Source organism: Pongo pygmaeus, chromosome 18 (genome assembly GCF_028885625.2).
Source record: "Pongo pygmaeus isolate AG05252 chromosome 18, NHGRI_mPonPyg2-v2.0_pri, whole genome shotgun sequence".
Lineage (NCBI taxonomy): Eukaryota > Metazoa > Chordata > Mammalia > Primates > Hominidae > Pongo > Pongo pygmaeus.
The window spans coordinates 86,576,302-86,595,532 of NC_072391.2; the positions used below are offsets into that span (position 1 = coordinate 86,576,302).

General features: G+C 55.6%; 1 protein-coding gene across 10 annotated transcripts in view; it reads right to left on the minus strand.

The window, feature by feature from the left end:
• Positions 1-639: 639 nt before the first annotated feature.
• The window catches only part of ANKRD11 (ankyrin repeat domain containing 11), a 215,417-nt gene continuing 196,825 nt past the window's right edge, over positions 640-19,231 (minus strand). For all 10 annotated transcript variants that reach the window (XM_063654584.1, XM_063654587.1, XM_054455431.2 and 7 more), the window contains 5 exons: positions 12,599-19,182; positions 8,595-8,693; positions 8,315-8,458; positions 4,436-4,528; positions 640-1,671 (listed from right to left, as the gene is read on the minus strand). In XM_063654584.1, coding sequence (XP_063510654.1) covers positions 1,486-1,671; positions 4,436-4,528; positions 8,315-8,458; positions 8,595-8,693; positions 12,599-19,182 — 7,106 coding nt within the window. In that variant the 3' untranslated portion in view covers positions 640-1,485. The remainder of the gene's footprint in view (positions 1,672-4,435; positions 4,529-8,314; positions 8,459-8,594; positions 8,694-12,598; positions 19,183-19,231) is intronic.

Consider the following 19,231-nt stretch of genomic DNA (forward strand, 5'->3'; position numbering starts at 1 on the left):
TCTCTCCGGCTTCTCACAGGCCCTGGGGGACGGACGGCCCAGGGCTGGCCCCTTCTACTTTCCTGCACGGCCTCAGCAAGATAAAGGCTCCCCTGAGCCCGCCCACCCCAAGTGCAGGACAAGCACCTGCGTTCGGCGGTGAGGAACAGGGTCCTGTCCCCGAGGAGCTGCCTTCACCTACAGGAGGCAGTAATTCCACAGCATTCCCGGTCTGTGCAAAGGCAGAGGAGGAGGGGGACATATAATTTGTTTCAAAATTAAAAGCTAACAATTTGGTAGGAAAAAGGTTTTCTTTTTTTCAGACAGAGTCTGCTGTGGAGTAAGGTGGCGCGATCTCAGCTCACAGCAGCCTCCACCTCCTGGGTTCAAACGGTTCTCCTGCCTCAGCCTCTGGAGTAGCTGGAACTACAGGTGCGCGCCACCACACCCAGCTAATTTTTGGTATTTTTAGTAGAGATGGGATTTTGCCATGTTGGGCAGGCTGGTCTCAGACTCCCGCCTCGGCCTCCCACAGTGCTGGGATTACAGGCGTGAGCCACCAGGTCTGTCCTGGGAGTAAGAAAGTCGTCGAGAGGGGTGACGCTGTCTCAGGCCCACACACAGCCCCTCTCCTGAGAGGGACGCACTGTACAAAGAGCATTTTAATTAATTTATTTATTTCTTTACACATAACTGAAAGTGATGTTACAGTACATAAGTTATTTACAACTGTGCAGTAATGTGTTGCAAAATAAATTATCTAGAAGGCAGCAAAAGTACATTGTGAATGTATATAAAACTGTACAGCGTTTACGGATACACTTTTTATATGATTATTGGCTCTGTAGTGTTTCAAGTTACGTTCTCAGAAAGAGAAACAAAATGCCCAAGATTAAAGGAAAGAAGATACAAACCACGCGGATTTGACTCCATTAAAATACGGCTGGGAGTCCTGGCTCTGTGTCCCTCCGCCTGGCTCCGCACCAGGTCTGAAGCCCAGTCTGAGGCCGTCGCAGCTCTGTAGCAATAGAGCCACGGCTGGGATGGGGCTCCTGCCCCTCCGACCTGGAGGTCACTGTTTGTGAGAGGTGGACACCTTAATTTTCTTTAGTTGATCAGAATGGAACAAAAAATTTTAAAAATGTACTCCGTTCTCCAACTCCTGAAATGCCTCTGCAGTTGCTGGAGAAAAGGGCCCGAAGGTCACCGTTTTCAAACAGAAGCTGCCATATGTGCGCGCCCGGCGTGGTCTCCTCATCCCGCCGGGGCCGGTGAGGCTCTGGGGGCTTTGCCCCCGCCGCGGCAGCTGGTAGAAGAGACGTGTTTCACCTCCCCGACGTCTGGACCAGTCTGGAAGAGATGGAGACGCTGTGGCCGAGCGCAGTCTCTCTCGGGGTCTCTCCCCGCCCGGGCGGACATGGCGCTCCCTCCTCCGCCCCTGGGGCTTAGCAGCAGCCCTGGGCAGCCGTGCGGCCCTCGCCTGCGTCCTGCGGCCGTCCCGCGGTGTCACGCCGGCAACAATACAAAGTCGTCGTTGACGTCAACCATGGGCACATAGAAGGAGGGCACCTCGTTCACGCACAGGGACTTGTGCCCGGCGGGGTCCAGTTCCTGCACCTTCAGCTGCCACTCCATCCTCTGCACGGCGTTCAGGGCCGCGGCCTCGTGCTGCTGCCGCATGAGGAGGCAAGTCTGCGGGACACACAGCGGAGAGAGGGGGGGAGGAGGAGTGAAGGGAGAGCCCCAGACTCTGCCGACCTCAGCTGCCAGGAGGGCCAAGGGCGTGCCACGGCCGTGAACCTACCCTGTATGGGCCAGGCTCAGCTGTACCCGCTCCTGGCATCTAGTTATTACACGTGGCGGTAGTGCCAGCTGTGCTAGATGTCTGTCCCCATGACTGCTGTCTGTGCCACCTCCACCCTGGCCCGGGGGCCCTGCCCTGCTCTGGGTCGGCCTGGGGCTCACCTCCAGCAGCCACGGCAGCTTATTAGAATCGAACAGCTTTGCTTTTGTCATTTTACAGTTACTTATGGCCAGTGGTAGTTTTACTTGTATTTCTAGTAGAAACTATGCCATTTAAAAGTGCACATAAGGGGACTGGACTGGGGTAGCACATATTTTGGGAACTACTGGAGAAATGGAAGCGTGGCCAGGGAGTACTGGTATGTCACAAGAAACCGTGTAGAAAATCTTTTTTTAAGATACGGTCTCAAGGCTGGAGTGCAGTGGCGCTATCATCACTCACTGCAGCCTTGACCTCTGGGGCTCAAGGGATCCTCCCTCCTCAACCTCTCGAGTAGCTGGGACTATAAGTGCTACCACGCCTAGCTGATTTTTGTAGAGATGGGGTTTTGCGATGTTGGCGAGCTGCAGTGTGGTAATGTCTGTCTCTAAATTTTTCTCAACATACATATATATATATATATACACTAAATTGTTTTTGAAGCTCAGGATGGATTCACAATCTTCAATGGGCCTTATAGCTTTTACTCGGCAGCTCAGACATCACCAGTGTAAATCGTTACATGGAGTCATATAATACCCTTTGGATGTTCCAAACTCCGGTGAGTCATTGAATTACTGATGGGCCTCTGAGTTTCCAGTTTTGTTCCAGTGAATATTTTTATACATATCCCTAAGGTTTTTTTTTAAATTTTGTCACCCAGGCTGGAGTGCAGTGGGGCAATCTTGGCTTACTGCAACCTCTGTCTCCGGGGTTCAAATGATTCTCATGCCTTAGTCTCCCGGAATTACAGGCACGCACCACCATGCCCAGCTAATTTTTGTATTTTTAGTAGAGATGACGTTTCACCATGTTGGCCAGGCTGGTCTTGAACTCCTGACCTCAGATGAACCGCCCACCTCGGCCTCCCGAAGGGCTGGGATTACAGGTGTGAGCCACCACGCCCAGCCATATCCCTGAGTTTTAAATGACTAAAGTGAAATAGCTAGGTGAGGTGGTAAAAGAATTTTGAAATTTGATAGATACTGTCAGTTTACTTAATAAAAATCTACTAGTTGACACTTCTCGCAGCACTGCAGTGATACTGCCCCCCAACCCTGCAGACTACATTTAAATGAGATCTTGCTTAATTTGTGCTTCTGATACAGTATCTTTTCATGAAGATTGGTCATTTTATCTCCTTTGTGGAATTGTCTCTTTATATAAATTATTTTTCTGTGTACCATTTTTCTTATTAGTTTGTAAGGGTTCTTTCTACACTGATGGTGTTAAACCTATGTGGCATTTTTAATATATTGTACAAAGTCCCAATTTTTTTTTTTTAAAGACAGAGTTTCGCTCTTGTTGCCCAGGCTGGAGTGCAATGGCATGATCTCAGCTCACTGCAATCTCTGCCTCCCGGGTTCAAGCGATTCTCCTGCCTCAGCCTCCCAAGTAGCTGGGATTACAGGCATGTGCCACCACACCCAGCTAATTTTGTATTTTTCGTAGAGATGGGGTTTCACCATGTTGGCCAGGCTGGCCTCAAACTCCTGACCTCAGGTGATCCACCCGCCTCGGCCTCCCAAAGTGCTGGGATTACAGGTGTGAGCCACTGCACCCAGCCCAAAGTTCCATTTTAATGTAATCAAACATTTATCTTCTTATAGGAAAGTCTTCCGTGTGTCTTTATAAAGCTTTCAGTTTTTTCTCATGGCTTTGGTTAGGAAGGGTGTAGTGGCCTGGGGAGGGTGTGGTGTGAGTGACTTCCTGCACCATCATCTTAGGGCTGGCCAGAAATGCACACCCAGTTACACCTCAGACCTGAGTTCCTCAGCACAAGCCCCCAGGGGCCACGCCCCCCAAATACCCACGGCTCCCACCAGGTAGGGCTGGTGGTTCTCATCTGTGCCCACATCAGCACCTTTCTGAGAGCTGCAGTATGACACACGGGTGCTTGGTTCAGGGACCTGGGTGGTGCTGAGCCTGATACTGCAGGTAGCCAGGGCCGCCTGCTCCCAGGCCTGGCTGGTGACCGTACAAGGTGATGCTAACTTTAAAGTTCTATAACTTGGCAAGTTTCTGCTTTCCGTTGCTTCCTGATGGATCCTCCAGGGTGTCCCAGTGAGCAGCCCTAGCGACCGGGATGGGGGTGTGCTGCCCTTCCCAGCACCTGCCCCGCCCCTGCCCGCCACCCGGGCCAGCACTTCCAGAGCAGTGGAGGGTGAATGCTGGGAACTTAGAGGGGGCTCACAGGGCAGTCCCAGGAGTTCTGACCATCAAGCCTCGGGTCCTGTTCAGCTGGCGACAGGGGCCACTCCCTGCACACCGGGACGGAAGGGAAGACTGAGGAGGCCACACGCAGGGACAGGACCTCACCTCCCTGAAAGCATCAGCCGGCTTAAGAGAATCTGAAATTGTCACCACCCATCACAGAACTGGGCAGCGGCCTCCCTTGGCCACAGAGGCACCTGGAGTGCCCAGGCGGAGCTGAGGGGGACGCGCAACACCGACCTTCATGCGGTCATACTTGTCATCCACGTCCTGGAGCCAGGAGATGAACTGGCGGGCGTTGAAACGGTCACGCACTGACTTGTTCTCGTCACCCTGTGTGGAAACCAAACACCGAAGTTTCATCAGGAGCCCCAGAGACCGCTACGGGAAGGCATGCCAGCCTGAGGCCTGAGTGATGCTGCAGTGACCTTTCTCAAAGGAAAAACCAAAGGGGGAGCCTCATTCCACTGCCCACACACTGAATCACGTTCAAGGCATGGCAGGCGCCACCCTGCCCATCTCCCTGAACAGCTTCCCTAAAATGCACGTGGAGGCGGCTGGGCCTTTGTCTCCTGGGCACTGGGTGGCCGCAGGCCCCACCTCTGAGCTGGTCCCCAGCCCTGCCCCCATGGGACAGTCAGAGCTCAGCCCACTGCCAACTTCTGGGAGATACTTTTTTTTTTTTTTTTTTTTAGAGACAGTTTTGCTTGTTGCCCAGGCTGGAGTGCAATGGCGCCGATCTTGGCTCACCGCAACCTCCGCCAAGCGATTCTCCTGCTTCAAGCGATTCTCCTGCTTCAGCCTTCCTGAGTAGCTGGGATTACAGGCAGCCACCACGCCCAGCTAATTTTGTATTTTTAGTAGAGACGGGGTTTCTCCTGGGAGAGACTTTCTAGGTATGTCACTGTCCTGTGTCCTGGAGGGTGGACACGGATAAGATGTCCAGGCTCCTCCCCTTTTTAACGGGTTCATGGTGAAGCTGACGATGCCGTTTGTTTCTCAGAACATGTGGAACACCAACGACACCTGCAGGGAACTCACTTTCCACAAAGGTGCCAAGAACAGAATAACGATCACAGGGAAAGGACAGTCTCTTCCGTAAACGGTGCTGGGAAAACTGGCTAAGCATCGCAGAAGAGTGAAACGAGACCCTAGCTCTCGCCACATACAAACATCCAACCAAAATGGATCAAAGTCTGGAATCCAAGACCTCAAATGATGAAACTACTACAAGAAAACACTGGGGAAAATCTCCAGGACATTGGCCTGGGCAAACATTTCTCAAGCAATACCCCCAAGCACAGGCAACCAAAGCAAAAATGGGATCACATCAAGCTAAAAAGCTTCTGCACAGCAAAGGACACAGTCAACAATGTGAAAAGACAGACACCCACAGAATGGGAGAAAATGCCTGCAAACCGCTCATCTCACATGGATTCAGAACCAGAACATATAAGGCATGCAATTAACTCAATACGAAAAAATCTAATAATCCCATCAAAAAAATGGGCAAAAGATCTGAATAGACGTTTCTCAAAGGAGACACACAAATGGCCAACAGGCATCTGAAAAGGAGCTCAACATCAAGGTTCATCAGAGAAATGCAAATCAAAACTACCATGAGACATCATCTCACCCCGGTTAAAATGGCCTTAATCCAAAAGACAGACAATCACAAATGCTCGCGAGGATGTGAGGAAAAGGGAACCCTCGTACCCCGTTGGTGGGAATGTAAATTAATACAGCCGCTATGGAGAACAGTTTGGCGGTTCCTCAAAAACTAAAAATTGAGCTACCATAGGATCCAGCAATCCCACTGCCGGGTATAGACCCAAAAGAAAGGAATCGGGGGCCAGGCACGGTGGCTCACGCCTGTAATCCCAGCTACTCGGGAGGCTGAGGCAGGAGAATCACTTGAACCCCGGAGGCAGTGGCTGCAGTGAGCTGAGACTGTGCCACTGCTCTCCAGCCTGGGTGACAGAGGAAGACTCAGAATCAAAAAAAGGAAAGGAATCAGTATACTGAAACGGTGTCCGCACTCCCATACTTAATGCAACTCCGTTTATTATAGCTAAGGCTTGTGTCCATCAACAGATGAATGGATAAAGAAAATGTGCTACATACACAACGGAGTACTATTCAGCCACAAAAAAGAATGAGATCCTGTCATTTACAAACACATGGATGGAACTGGAGGTCATGATGTTAAGTGAAATAAGCATAGAAAGACAAACATCACATGTTCTCACTCACTTGTGGGATCTAAAAATCAGAACAATTGAGCTCATGGACACAGAGTAGAAGGACAGTTACCAGAGGCTGGGAAGGGTTGTGGGGGGGGCTGGCAGGGAGGTAGAAATGGTTAATGGGTACCAAAAAAAAAAAAAAAAAAAGAATAGATAAGACCTACTATTTGATAGCACAACAGGGTAACTGTAGTCAATAGTAACTGCATTGTATATTTTAAAGTAACTTAAAAGAGTGTTCACTGGATTGTTTGTAACTCAAGGGCTAAATGCTTGAGGGGATGGACACCCATTAGAGAAATAAAGGGGGAAGTAATGCTTCCTTGGAAGGTGTTAGAGGCACGAGCTGGTCCTCCTCATTTTTGCTCTGTACAGAGCTGTCCTGACTGCCTGTCCGTCACAGCCTCTCAACTGTGGTGCGAGAATGCAAACTTATCAGCATCCAGCCCCCAGAGCATCATTTGGTCCAACCCATGTTTTCTTTAAAGAAAATCTGTCGGCTGGGTGCAGTGGCTCACACCTGTAACTCCCGCACTTTGGGAGGCTGAGGTGGGTGGATCATAAGGTCAAGAGATCGAGACCATCCTGGACATGGTGACACCCCGTCTCTACTAAAAATACAAAAAATCAGCTGGGCACAGTAGCACATGCCTGTAATCCCAGCTACTCAGGAGGCTGAGGCAGGAGAATCGCTTGAACCCGGGAACCAGAGGTTGCAGTGAGCCAAGATTGTGCCACTGCACTCCAGCCTGGCAACAGAGCGAGACTCTGTCACAAAAAAAAATAAAATAAAATTTGTCATTGTGTATATGAGGGACATTGATAAAATACATCCCCAAAGAAAGGAAGCTCTTTAATGCACAAAGAGATGTTTTCAACTAAACATCTGGGAGCCCCTGGCTGTCACCACACAGCAAAGCCTAGTGCGCTGCTCAGAACGGGGGGCACGTATTGAGGGCTCTTGGTGCGAGGTCTGGACACCGAGGCGCGAATGTGTTCCAGGCACGTCCCACTGCCCAGGATGTGGGGCCTGGGGCCCAGGGAGCCCACAGCCTGAGCACAGTGGGCTCCGAGGAGGAGGGAGGGGCTGATGCAGGCGAGGCAATGTGAGAGCCAGGGGTCCACGGGGCCCACATGGACAGGTCAGTGGTGGCTGGAGGATGATTTCTGAGGCAGGAGTCCCTGGCACATGGGCTGCTTGAAGGCAGACAGGAAGAGCTGCCTTGGGGAGAGCCACGGGGCCCTGGCCGCTCACATCCTATGTCCCAGTGGACAGAGCAGGACAAAGGCACGGGATCTGCAGGGGCGGGCGGGAGCCCCACAGCAGATGCGCAGGACAGTGACTGTAGTTCTGGGACCCTGAGTCCGGCCCGCCCTGGCCCAGATGAGCAGCACACCTGGGTGCGCGTGTCCCCTTAGCCACCCAGTGTCCCTGCTGTCCCCGTACGACAGCCCCTGAGGCCTGTGCTGTGAAAGCCCTCGATGTGGCAGCCCTGGGGGGCCTGAGAGCAGCAGGTCGAGCCCAGCAGTTTAAACAGAAAATAATGCCAGCCCTGACACCCGTGAAAGGTAGGTAGGGGCAGGTGCTCCAACTGCATGGACAAGTGTTACGGACGGACTGAGGTGCTGAGGCCCAGCCCAGTGGCCCAAGGGCCTTGCCCGTGAGGGGAGCTGTCTGCTCTCTGCTGTAGCCTTCTTGGCTCCTTTCTGAGGCTTGCCCAAGGCTAGAGGCATGCAGAGGACTCTGTAGCCCCTGCAAGGCGCTGAGCACCTGGGAAGCTCCTGGTCAAAGTGCAGAATCTATAAAGGGGAGAGGAAGGGGGCGGGGTGCGGGCACTTGGACTCATGGGCCGGGCATGCAGATGGGCCCTACCTGGCTCTCCAGGGGCATGTTGTAGACTTCGGAGTCCAGCAGCATCGTGCAGGCGCTGAATGGCACTGCCTGGTTGGCGATGGTCCTGGCCGCCCGGCAGTGAACCCGCAGAATCTCCTGCTCACAGGACACGATCAGCTTCTCCTGGAGGAGGAGAGGAGTGGAGTGAGCTGGGACACAGCCACACTCCAGGCCCCGCTGTCTCAACACGACAGCCCCTGGGGCCTGCGCCGTGAAAGCCCTGGACGTGCCGCCCCCCTGCCTGTGCCAGCCCACTTACCCGCTCGATGCTGTGCTGTAGACGCAGCTTTCCCCGGACCGCCTCCTGCTGCCTGAACAGCTCCTTCAGGGGCTCCGCCAGGGAGGGAGGGGGTGCGATCTGCAGGCAAAAGGTGAGTGGGGGTTAGCTGGGGCTGTGGAACTGCATGAAGGATAGTCTGGAGTTCACGGGGGTCCCGACTCAGCCTCCCCACTCCTAGGAGCCTGCCCTGGAGGCCTCCTCCAGTCCCAGCAACACAGACACACCAGGAAGCTTCTAGGAACCCCTACGTGCTGGACACAGGAGAGCGGACACCTCCCCGCACAGCACCATGCAGTGAGGAGGCAGTGCAGGGAGAGGCGCGGGACAGTATCTATGGGCCATCGTGTGCCAAGGAGGGCCTGAAACACAGGCATGAGCACCCTACTGTGCAGAGGCGATACAGCAAGATAGCAGGAGGGGGCCGGGGGTAGGCTGAGCTTCCTATGTTCACAGGGAGGGCCCATGCACCCCGGATCAGTCTTTCAACCAGGGTGTAACGTGCACATTGGAATATGAAGGCTGACAGCCGAGCCGGTGGTCTTGCAGTGGCTTGGGGAAGGGAAGCGTGCGCTGGCCGAGGTCCCCGTAGGGGGCTTGTGGGCTGTGGGCCGGAAGCGCAGGCACTGCACTCCCACCAGCGGAAGGGTTCTCACAGAGGTGGGTTGGCCATTCTGAAACTACACGCACGCTGGAAGTGAACGAGGAAGTAAAGACAGCAGAGACCATCAGGACAAGGCCTCACACTCTTGGAGAAACAAGGGCCACACAGGAGCGGGGAGCCAGGCTGAGCCCCGCCGTGCAGTGGAGACCTCGGGCCCACAGGGAGTCAGGTTTCCAAAGCAGACCCAGAAAGCATGGCCGTGTGCTCAGGGGGCCACAGCAGTCGTGCCAGGGCCACCATTCCCCACAGGTAGACCCACACGGTAATGGCAAGGCGGAGCGGGGTGGCCAAGACCAGCTGGAACATCGAGGGGCCAGTCAGCAACAGCAGCGCACGGGGCAGATGGACAGGTGGACGCACAAGAAGGAGACCAGGAAGAGCTCCCGACAGCCAAGGCTGGAGCGACTCATGGCACGAGACCAACGCTGGCGACGCTGGGCACCTGCAGGCCGAAGGGGCAGCTCCTCCTGACAGCAGAGCTCCAGTTAGCAAATACAGGAGGAGGAGGCAGGCCCAGCGCACAGGAGTGACTGCTGCAGACGAGAGCCGTGGACAGTGATGCGCATGGACAATGGGCTGGGAGAAACAGGCTCACACAGTCTCCACGTCTTCTCCAAGACACACACACCACAGAGGGAGAGACTTCAACTCACAGTGGACGGGCCTGACCAGGCCTCCAGGTCACGTCACCTATGACACCAGGAGCAGAAGGCCCCGCCTCACGCCTATAGGCTCCTGCCTAAGAACCATCATTGCAGGCCAGGCCTGGGGCCTCTGACCACACTGCTGACCGACACTGCCCAGAAGCTCCCAGCCAGGAGACAGGGCATGGGAGGGCCTGCCACAGCCTGGACGCACGGCAGGGTCTCGTCACCTCCACGGCTCCTAAGACACATTCTTAGAGGCTGGGCGTGCAGCAGGTGCATAAACCTATCTCTGCTGTTTTTGAACTTTTCTGCCCATCTAAAATCAGTTCAAAATTAATGATTTAGGCCGAGCGCAGTGGCTCACACCTGTAATCCCAGCACTTTGGGAGGCTGAGGCGGGCGGATCACAAGGTCAGGAGTTTGAGACCAGCCTGACCAACATGGTGAAACCCCCGTCTCCACACAAAATACAAAAAGTAGCCGGGCGTGGTGGGGGGCGCCTATAATCCCAGCTACTCAGGAGGCTGAGGCAGGAGAATTGCTTGAACCGGGGAGGCGGAGCTTGCAGTGAGCCGAGATCATGTCACTGCACTCCAGCCTGGGCAACAGAGCGAGACTCTGTCTTTAAAAAAAAAAAATTTGATTAAAAAATTTAGCTAAGTCTCTCTAGTCCACAGACCTTACCCTGTTCAGCACCACATCCACCCTGCCCCAACAAGCTCAGCCCCCCAGTGAGGGTTCTGCATGTGGGGTTTCTGCTGAGATGGGGCCCGTCGGTGGCAGGGATTCTGTGGGCCACCTCCAAGGTGGGACTCAAGGTGGGACTGAGGCGAGCTCAAACGAATGCACAGCCCAGGACCGGGCACCACCCCTTCCTCCGGCTCAGCCCCAGGGCCGGCAGCTACAGCAGGAGCTGTGCCTTGGGCCTCAGGCTGCACCTGGAGCACCTGGCGCCTCTGCCTGCCTGGGTCTAGGTCTGGGGGGTACTCAAAAGACCAGGCGGGAGGTGCACAGCACATTCCCAGAATTACTCAGATTGGCAGGATTCTAGTGGCTTTTTTCCCTGTATTTTCCAAATTTTCTACAGGAGTCAGACTAGTGTTACGATCAATTAAAACGAGAAAACAACAAAAGTACAGAAGGTCAGAAGGTCTTACTGAGGAGAGATCCTGGGGCAGGTTTTTCTGAATGTCATGACCCAACTGCTGTCTGTCTCCTGTGGATGAGCCTCCCCGGGGACGGCTGGGGTCAGGCTGGGGTCAGGCTCGAAGAGAAGGGAAAGACTGCCGAGGTCACCGTGGGTGCAGAGCCCCTCGTGCTCCCTGGGAACAGAGCTCAGAGCTCGGCAGGGTGGGGCCCAAGGGCGCCCACTCCTGGATCCTGCACAACGTCCCTGACATGTCGGCCAGCAGCACAGACCCAGCCTCACCCTCAGGGCAAGCTCAGCAGACCTCATCATCCTCATCAGGGCAGTGCTGGGTAGCTGAGCCAGGTCAGGGCCAGCACAGCGAGGGGCTCTCAGGCGGCCTGGGCCCACAGAGCCAACGCGTGTGGAGGGCCCCTGGCTGTACCTCGCCCACCTGCGAGTTTCAGTGCCCAGGAATCCCCAGAAGGAAACGGCCATTGGTGACGGCGAGCCCGTTCTGGGCATAACACAACACACTCAAGCGAGACGGCTGCATCAACCACACCGTCCACTAGGCACAGCGTGAGTGGAGTCGCGTGGTCTGGGAGGAGACTCCAGGGAAGGGCCAGAACGCCACACGCTGGGGCTGGATGGACCCTGGGGAGCCTGAGAACAGGAGGGCAGGGGAGGCCATGCACAGCTCAGGCTGTCACCGAGGACAGACGGGTGGGCTCTGGCTCCACCAAGAGGAATCCCTGTGCCTGCTGGGAAAGACCCCAGTGGGTAGGAGGAGGTGGGAACCCAGTCAGGCCCTGCGGCCTAGGGCAGAGGGTGCACAGGGCAGACAGCCCTCAGGAATGTGCTCAGAGCAGGGCCCCATTTGGAGGGATCTACTTGGGGCCCAGACGTAGCGCAAGGAGCTGGGGGAGTGGGGGTGATTCCAAGATGTTTCACCTGAGCCTGCAGAGGTAGGGATGATGCCTGGGGAACTGGGCTGACAGGGTCAGGTGGAACAAGGTGAGGCTGGGGGCCGAAGACCAACCTTCCCCAAGGGAGCTGCAGCTCTGCTGTCTCAGAAGCCCAAGGGAGGAGGTGGGGGAAGGGACTCATCCTGCGGGTATGGAGGCTCGGGTAACCCACGCGAGTCCAAGGGGGCGGGGCAGGGGCAGGAGACAGAGGGGGTGGCTCTCCTGGGGATGGCTCTCCTGAGGCCGTCCCGGTGGACGGGGAATGGAGAGGGGAGAGTGAGCGGCGTGAAGGGGGAGCCCCACACGAGTGGGACTGGGGTGCACCCAGGGTGAGGGGGAGGTCAGGAGACCAAGGCCGGGCACGGACCAGCTGGAGGAAGGACCTTGGGTCTGCAGAACAGCTGGGCAGCTTCCGGCTTTTGCCTTCACAGCAGAAATGGGGCTGTGTCTACTCAGGTGGGAGAAAGTCGAGAGAGGTCAAGGGCCAGGAATGGGACAAGATGGGCTGCAGGAAGCCGTGACTAGAGGCCCCGGACGCATCCCAGGGAGAGAAGGCAGTGGCTCCTGGGCCCTGCACTCACCACGGGGATGTGGAGCTTGCTGAGCGGCTTGCCGTCCAGGAGGTAGGAGCCCGTGTAGGTGACGTACTCGGCGTAGCACTGGGGCGCCTGCGGCGTGATGCAGCACAGGATCTTGCGTTTCTCCTCGATCTTCTTCCTGATCTGCAGGTATTCGAAGTAGGGGTTGGCCCTGTCGCTGTGGTAGGGCTCGATGGCGTCCAGCTTGATGGCGTCCACGATGGCGGCCAGCGTCTGCTGGATCACCTCCCGCGTCTGCTGCGTGGACGTGTTCAGCTGCTGCTGCAGCTGTTGGGTGGAGCGCTGAAAGCGGCGTTTGCGCGGATGCTGGGCCTGGGCGTCGTCCTCCTCGGAGCCGCGGGCCTTGGCCCTGGTGACGGGGGCAGGGGTGGGGGCGCACTCCTTCTCGGAGGGGGGCGGTCCCTGCTTGCTCTGGTTCGCGAGCATCTGCGCCCGGTTCCTGGTCATGCGCTGAGGGATCTCCTCCACTCTGGGGGCCTTCGGGGCTTCGGCCGTGGGTTTTGGTTCCGGTTCTGTGGCTTCTGGCTGGATGCCGCCGGGAGGGCCTTCAGCTGGGGCGGCAGCACGGGAAGCCTCAGTGTTGTCCTCGGGGCCAGCACTGTCCGCAGCCTGAGCTTGTGCCACAGTGTCCACGGGGGGGCCGTCGGGGACACAGAGGGACGCGGCGGGGGGGCCTTCAGCCTCAGCCCCCTGGTCTCCGCTCCCCAGTGGGCGCTGTTCAGGGGGAACGGGCGTGGGCTCCACACTGGAGTCCAGATCCCCATGGGCCCTCTCTTCTGGCACCGTCTCTGCCTCCACCGTAGCTTCTAGAGCCACGTCCAGCTTTGGCTCCTCTGAGGGCTCAGGCTCCAGCTCTGCAGGGAGCCGGGTGGAGGCCTGGTCAGGAGGCAGTGCCGGCTGCTCCTCAGCCACTACGGTGGAAACATCCCCACCGTTTATGACCACAGGGGCCCCCGGAGGGATCTTTTCTGGAGGAGCAAGACTTTCTTCTACGGGTTCTGTTTCAACATCTGCGGCATCTTTAGTCTGCAGGGGAAGCTCCGGGAGGGAGAAGGGCCCCAGGTCCAGGTCGTCCTCGGGGCCCGCGAAGGCGTCTGCCCAGGGCACCGGCTCCACCTGGCCGAGGTTAGACAGGCTGTGGCTGCTGTCCAGGAAGCTATTTTCCAGGGGCCCCAGAGCCTCCACCTGAGCCACAGCCGCTACGCAGGCGGGCTCAGGGGCCACGTCCAGCGGAGCTTCCGGAAGTGACTTGCAGTTGCTGAAGAAGGACTCCAGCCCGGAGGGAGGGGCGTAGGGAGCCGCCTCTGAGGCGGAGATGGCGGCGGGGACAGCTTCCACTCCGTCTTTGACGTCCTCCAGTCCTGGCTCAGCGACGGGCAGAGTGTACGGCGCAGGAGAGGCGGGAGGGGCGGGGTACGGCGCCTCTGAGGCGCCGAAGGGCCCTGGGGTGGCAGAGTGGAGGGGGTCCGGGGGGCAGAAATGCTTTGGGGACTCGGGGAATCTCTGTGGAGACTTCAGCAGGAGGTCTGAGCCCACAGGCCAGCTGACAGGGTTTTCAGAGGTGCTCCCGATCAGGCTAGAGGCAAGGGCCTGCTCGGAGGGGTGGGCCCACTCAACAGGCTCCTCGGTGATGACGGCGCTGAACGGACCCTCGTCCAGCGGCTCCAGGTAGCTGGGCTCCGGGGGGATGATGGCGGCCGTCGCCTGCTGGTCCTCGGAGGTGTCCAGGTCCGGGGGAAGGGCCCCTTCGAGGGAAGGAACCAGCAGCTCAGCTCTGGGGGAAGGGGGAGGTTTTGCTTGTAAACTTGAGAAGACGCCCTCTGGAGACGGGGTGACAGTGACGACGGCAGCCGGCGGGCAGCGCAAAGTGTCAACTTTGGGCGATGGGAGGCCATAGTCTGGGGAGTAGTACCCTGGGGACAAGCAGGCAAACTTCTCCGCGGGCACCGGGGGCAGGGGCGCCCTGTCTTCCATCGAGTGTGGCACAGGAGAGTCGTAGCTGGAGGCAGCAGGAACGCTCTGCTGCCTGAAGAGCTTGTCTCCGACGCTGAACTCTTCCTCGGGGGTCCTCCTAATGTCGACAGAGACCGAGCGGTAAAGGTTTGTGGAGAGAGGCCTGGCAGGAGCCTGGCTGGCGTTTTCCGAAAGCCCACTTGAAGCCACGGAGAACCTGTCGAAAAAGGAGGGGGAGCAGGCGCTGGTGGGAGCTGTGGGCACAGGCGTGGAGTGCTGGGAGTCCGCGCAGTCGAACACGAGGTCCGCGTAGTCATCGGTGCTGCAGGACGGGGTCCTGGGCGTGTGCATCACCTCCTCGTAGCTGGGGCAGGATAGCACCGACGTAGGGGTGGGCACGCCAGTGGGCCGGCTCTGGTCAGGCCTGGGAGACGCAGGCAGGACCTCTTTCATGTGAGGGCCTGCCAGCCAGTCTTTGGAGTCTGCACCTGATCCTGGGTGTAGCTTATTTTCTGCGGCAGGTGGAATAGGAGTCGACTCTTTGAGCTTTTTGTCTTTAAACGGAGGGTCCAGCCCCGGCGGTTTCTTAGCAGGAACGTCCAGACCCTTCTTCCGCCCGTCGTCTGCCGGCTTCGCCTTCTCCTTGAGCTTGGGGTCTCCGGACCGGTGCCTCAGCTTCTCCATTTGCTTCATCCTCTCCTTGTGCCGCTTGTGGCGCTCCTCGATCTCCAGGTCCTTCTGAGAGAGCATCCTCTCGAAGCTGGTCATCATCAGGTCGCCGTCCCCCAGGAGCTTCTCCCTGGGCCTGGCGTCTTTCTTGCCTGGGTCTTTGGACGGCGCTACCTTATCATTCCCGTTGCTCATCTTCACTGGGTCGCCCTTTTCTTTCTCTGCACTGTCCTTGAATTTCTCCTTCAGTTTGGCGTCGCTGAGCCTCGGGCCCTCGTCCCTGGACTTGTCTTTGAGCGCGCGGGGCGGGCTGTCCTTGTCCCTGGTGGCGGGCTTCTGCTCGTCCCTGTGATGCCGCAGGAGCTCGTCCCTGTGATGCCGCAGCAGCCCATCCGCATGCCTGTCCCGGTGCCTCTCCTTCTCGTCTCTCCATTTCTCCCTGTGTTTCTCTCTCTTCTTCTTCTCTTTTAGGATGTTGATGGCACTAGATCCATAAGGCTTTAGTTCCTTTTCTATTTTCTTGGAAGGTTCTCTCTCGGAATCATTTTTATCTTTCTTTTCGGTAGAAAACAATTCAATGGTTTTATCTAGCTCATCTTCTATGTCAGCTTTCATGTTGTAAGAAACTCCGTAAGCATCCGCCTCCAGGAAGTCCTTTTCGTACTGGCCGGAGTCCTTCCTGCTACCACCCTCCTTGTAATCTTCACCCTTCTCTTTCTTCTCGGCCTTCTCTTTCTTGGCTCGCTCTCGGTCGTGGCTCTTCTTGGATGAAGATGAGGAGTGTCTGTGCCTCTCCTTCTCTTTCAGCTTCTCAGGGAGGCAGGCGCTCTCCCTCGGCTTGTCGTCTCCAGGTGGCTCCGTGAAAGAGACCTCCAGGAAGGCAGTCAGCCCCGGCTCCTGCCCTCGGTCCGTGAAGCTGTCAGAGGAGACCTCGCTGATTTTATCATTGGAGTCTTCTCTGTACTCATGGAGAGCCTCTTCTTCCAACTTTTCAAGCAGGCTTTTTTCCGTGTCGGCACTTCTCGAGGACTTCCTCTCCTTGGAATGTTCTTTGTCCGACTTCTCTTTGTGTTTGCCTTTAGCCTTGTCTTCAGCAGCGTGCTTCTTTTCAGCCTTCTCAGGGAGCTTCTGTTTATTTTTCTTGTCTTGCGTGGAGTCCACTGAGGCTCTGTCCTTCCTGTCCTTGTACTTTTCTGTGGACTCTTTATCCTTCTTCTCCTTGTGCTTTTCAAAGACTTTCTCTTTTTTGTCTCTCCCCCCGTCGGCAGCCCCTCGGTCCTTTCTCCTGTCTCTGGGCTCCTTGTCCTTCTGCCTCTCAGGGTGCTGCTTGTCAGAAGACTTCCTGTGTCTGTCGGAGGCATAGGCCTCCCGCCCTTCCTCCTTCTCCTGGAGGCCGTCTGTCCTTGGCAAGTCGCTGGCCTCTCCCATCTTGAACCCGCTCCCCATGCAGCTGTCTCTGTCGTCCTCACTCTCATCTGTGAAGATGTCTGCGATGTACCAGCTTTTCTCTTTGCCTTTCTTGTCATCTTTTTTTTCAGAGAAGTCTTCCGAGATGATCCCAGGGAAAGCCTTCTCCTTCTTCTCTTTCCCTTGGTCGAGAGATGCTTTCCTTTCTTTGTCTTTGCCATGTGTGTCTTTATGTTTTTCCTTGGTATCTTTTTTCTCTTTAAAACATTTATCAAATTCTTTGTCCTTCTGACATTTTTCCAGGATCGATTTCTCACTTTTGTCCTTGTCACTGGACTTCTCTTTGTATCTTTCTGGTTTTGTCTTCTCCTTCCTTTCCTTATCAGGGCCGTCCTTCTTCTCCTTCTCCCGTGCTAGGTGATGCCGTTCCCACGGCTCCAGGCCCTTCCCAAAGTCGCAGTCGGACTTGTCCTTGAAGCCGCTCTCGCAGCCACACTCCTTCAGCTCCTCCCGGTGCACCTCCTCGGGCTTGGCCCTGCCGTCCCTGCGCTCCTTGCAGCTCTCCAGGGCGTCCTTTCTGTCCCGCCCGGCCTCTGCGGACTCTCTCCTTTTCTTGTCCTTTTCCAAAAGGTAGCCAGGGACACTTTTATGCTTTTCAGTCTGCTCTTTCCTCTTCTCGGAGTTTTTATCCAAATAGTCCCTGTCCTTCTTTCGGAAGAAGGGCTCTCTGTAGTCTCGCTTCTCCCGGGCCCGACTGTCCCGCCTCCTCTCCTTGCTGTCCTCCTTCACCGTCTCCAAGATGAGCTTGGCCACAGAGTCGCTCTTCATGTCCCTGTAGTCTGTCACTGGCGAGTCCCAGCTGTCCTCCCCTTTAAAATCAAAGGATGAGTCGGACAAGTCAGAAAACCACCGATCTCGCTGATCGTCAGAAAGGCTAAATTTGGTGTCTTCATTCTCCAGAAACTGATTTTTGTTACAATATTCGTCAAAAGCAGAATCTTCCCTATAAACCTTTTCTTTTTTGAGTTTTTCTTTATCTTCTTTAAAAATCTTCTCCTTCTCTTTTGAAATTTTGTCCTCTTTTAAATCATTCTTCTTCTCTAATTTTGAGGGCCGGTCTTTTGACTTCTTCTTTCTCTCCTCTTTGTACAGTCTCAGTTTTTCTTCTTTCGGAGACTTTTCCTTCAGCGATTTCTCCTTTTCTGCTTTATTCGAACGGTCTTTCTCTTCTCGGAAAGACCTGCTGATGTCTTTGTTCGTGTCTTTGATTCTCTTCAGTGATTTTTCATCTTTAAAGAGCCATTCTTTTTCTTCTAATTTCATTTTGCTAAGTTTCTCTTCTTTTTTAAAGTGGTCGCGATCATGCTTTAACACTTTCAGCTTGTTTTCAGCGGAAAGATCATTCTCTAAAAGTATAGCCTTATCTGACTTCTGCTTGGAGTCGTCATATTCATAAGTAAAACTTTTCAACTTCAGCTCTTGGCTGATGGAACACTGTCCCTTCTCCTTGTTTTTGTGTTTGTGTTTTGTTTTATGTTTTTTGACAACTTTCCCCTCCTTGTCCAGTTTGGGGACAGCGCCCTCCGTGCCGGACAGGAAGGGGCTCTTCTTCTCCGACAGGGAGGCTCGCTTCCTGGGCTCCTGCCTCTTCCTCACTGGCTTCAGCGATTCCACACTGGAGCCCTCAGAGGAGTAGTCAGACTCGCTTGTCAGTCTCGTCCTTGTGGAGTCTGATAAAGAACTGACCTCTGACCAAGCCGGGGAAGAAATGGTTTTCCAATTGTCTGTCCGCCAGTGCTTGGTGTGCTGGTCTGTGTGGCTGGGGTTCTGCTTCTGGGCGGCAGAGCTCCCGTGAGACGAGGTGGAGGAGGCGGAGAGGGAGCTGAACAGGGAGGGGTCCTTCAGCACCAGCGGGGACCCCTTGAGGCAGCCGGAGCTCCCCAGAGAGTCCCCGTCGTCCTCCCCACTCTCCGAGGACTCGCTCTCCGACTCCGAGGAGCAGAACTTGTCGCTCCGCTTTCCGAAGCGAACCTCTCTGCCTTTTGTTTCTTTCTTTCGCTTCTTTTTCACTTTATTTTTTTCCTTCTGCTGCTTGGCATTAGAAGGCTCTCGTGTCTTACTACCAGGCAATATCGTATGTGCCGAGAGTCTCAGCTTCTCTCCTGTCCCCACGGTGACACTCGCGTCCTCCTCGTCCGACGTGTCTGACAGGATACGATGGGACGCTTTCTTTGGTGCAATCGTGTTATTTTTAGTGTAACTTTTAACCTCCATTTTGGGTATAGAGATAAAACTATTGGATTTCGTTTCTTTTCTGTAGTCCTTTTTCAACAGGTGCTTGTCGTCCACCGGAGGAACCCTGTCCTGCTCGTCGTCCTCGTCAAACTCATACTCGTCCTTGACGGGAGCTGTGGCCTTCTGTGGCTCTGGGTTCTTGGCCTTGTGCTTGAGGCCTTTTTCGAACTCGGAGTCCGTGTTGTTGCCGTCGACTGAACTGGAAGGTGCGAAGGATGGTGCGTCTTCCTCTTCTGAGCTCTCTGTTGGAGGCAGGAAGCGAGAGGTCACAGGCAGGCTCAAAACAGCTCT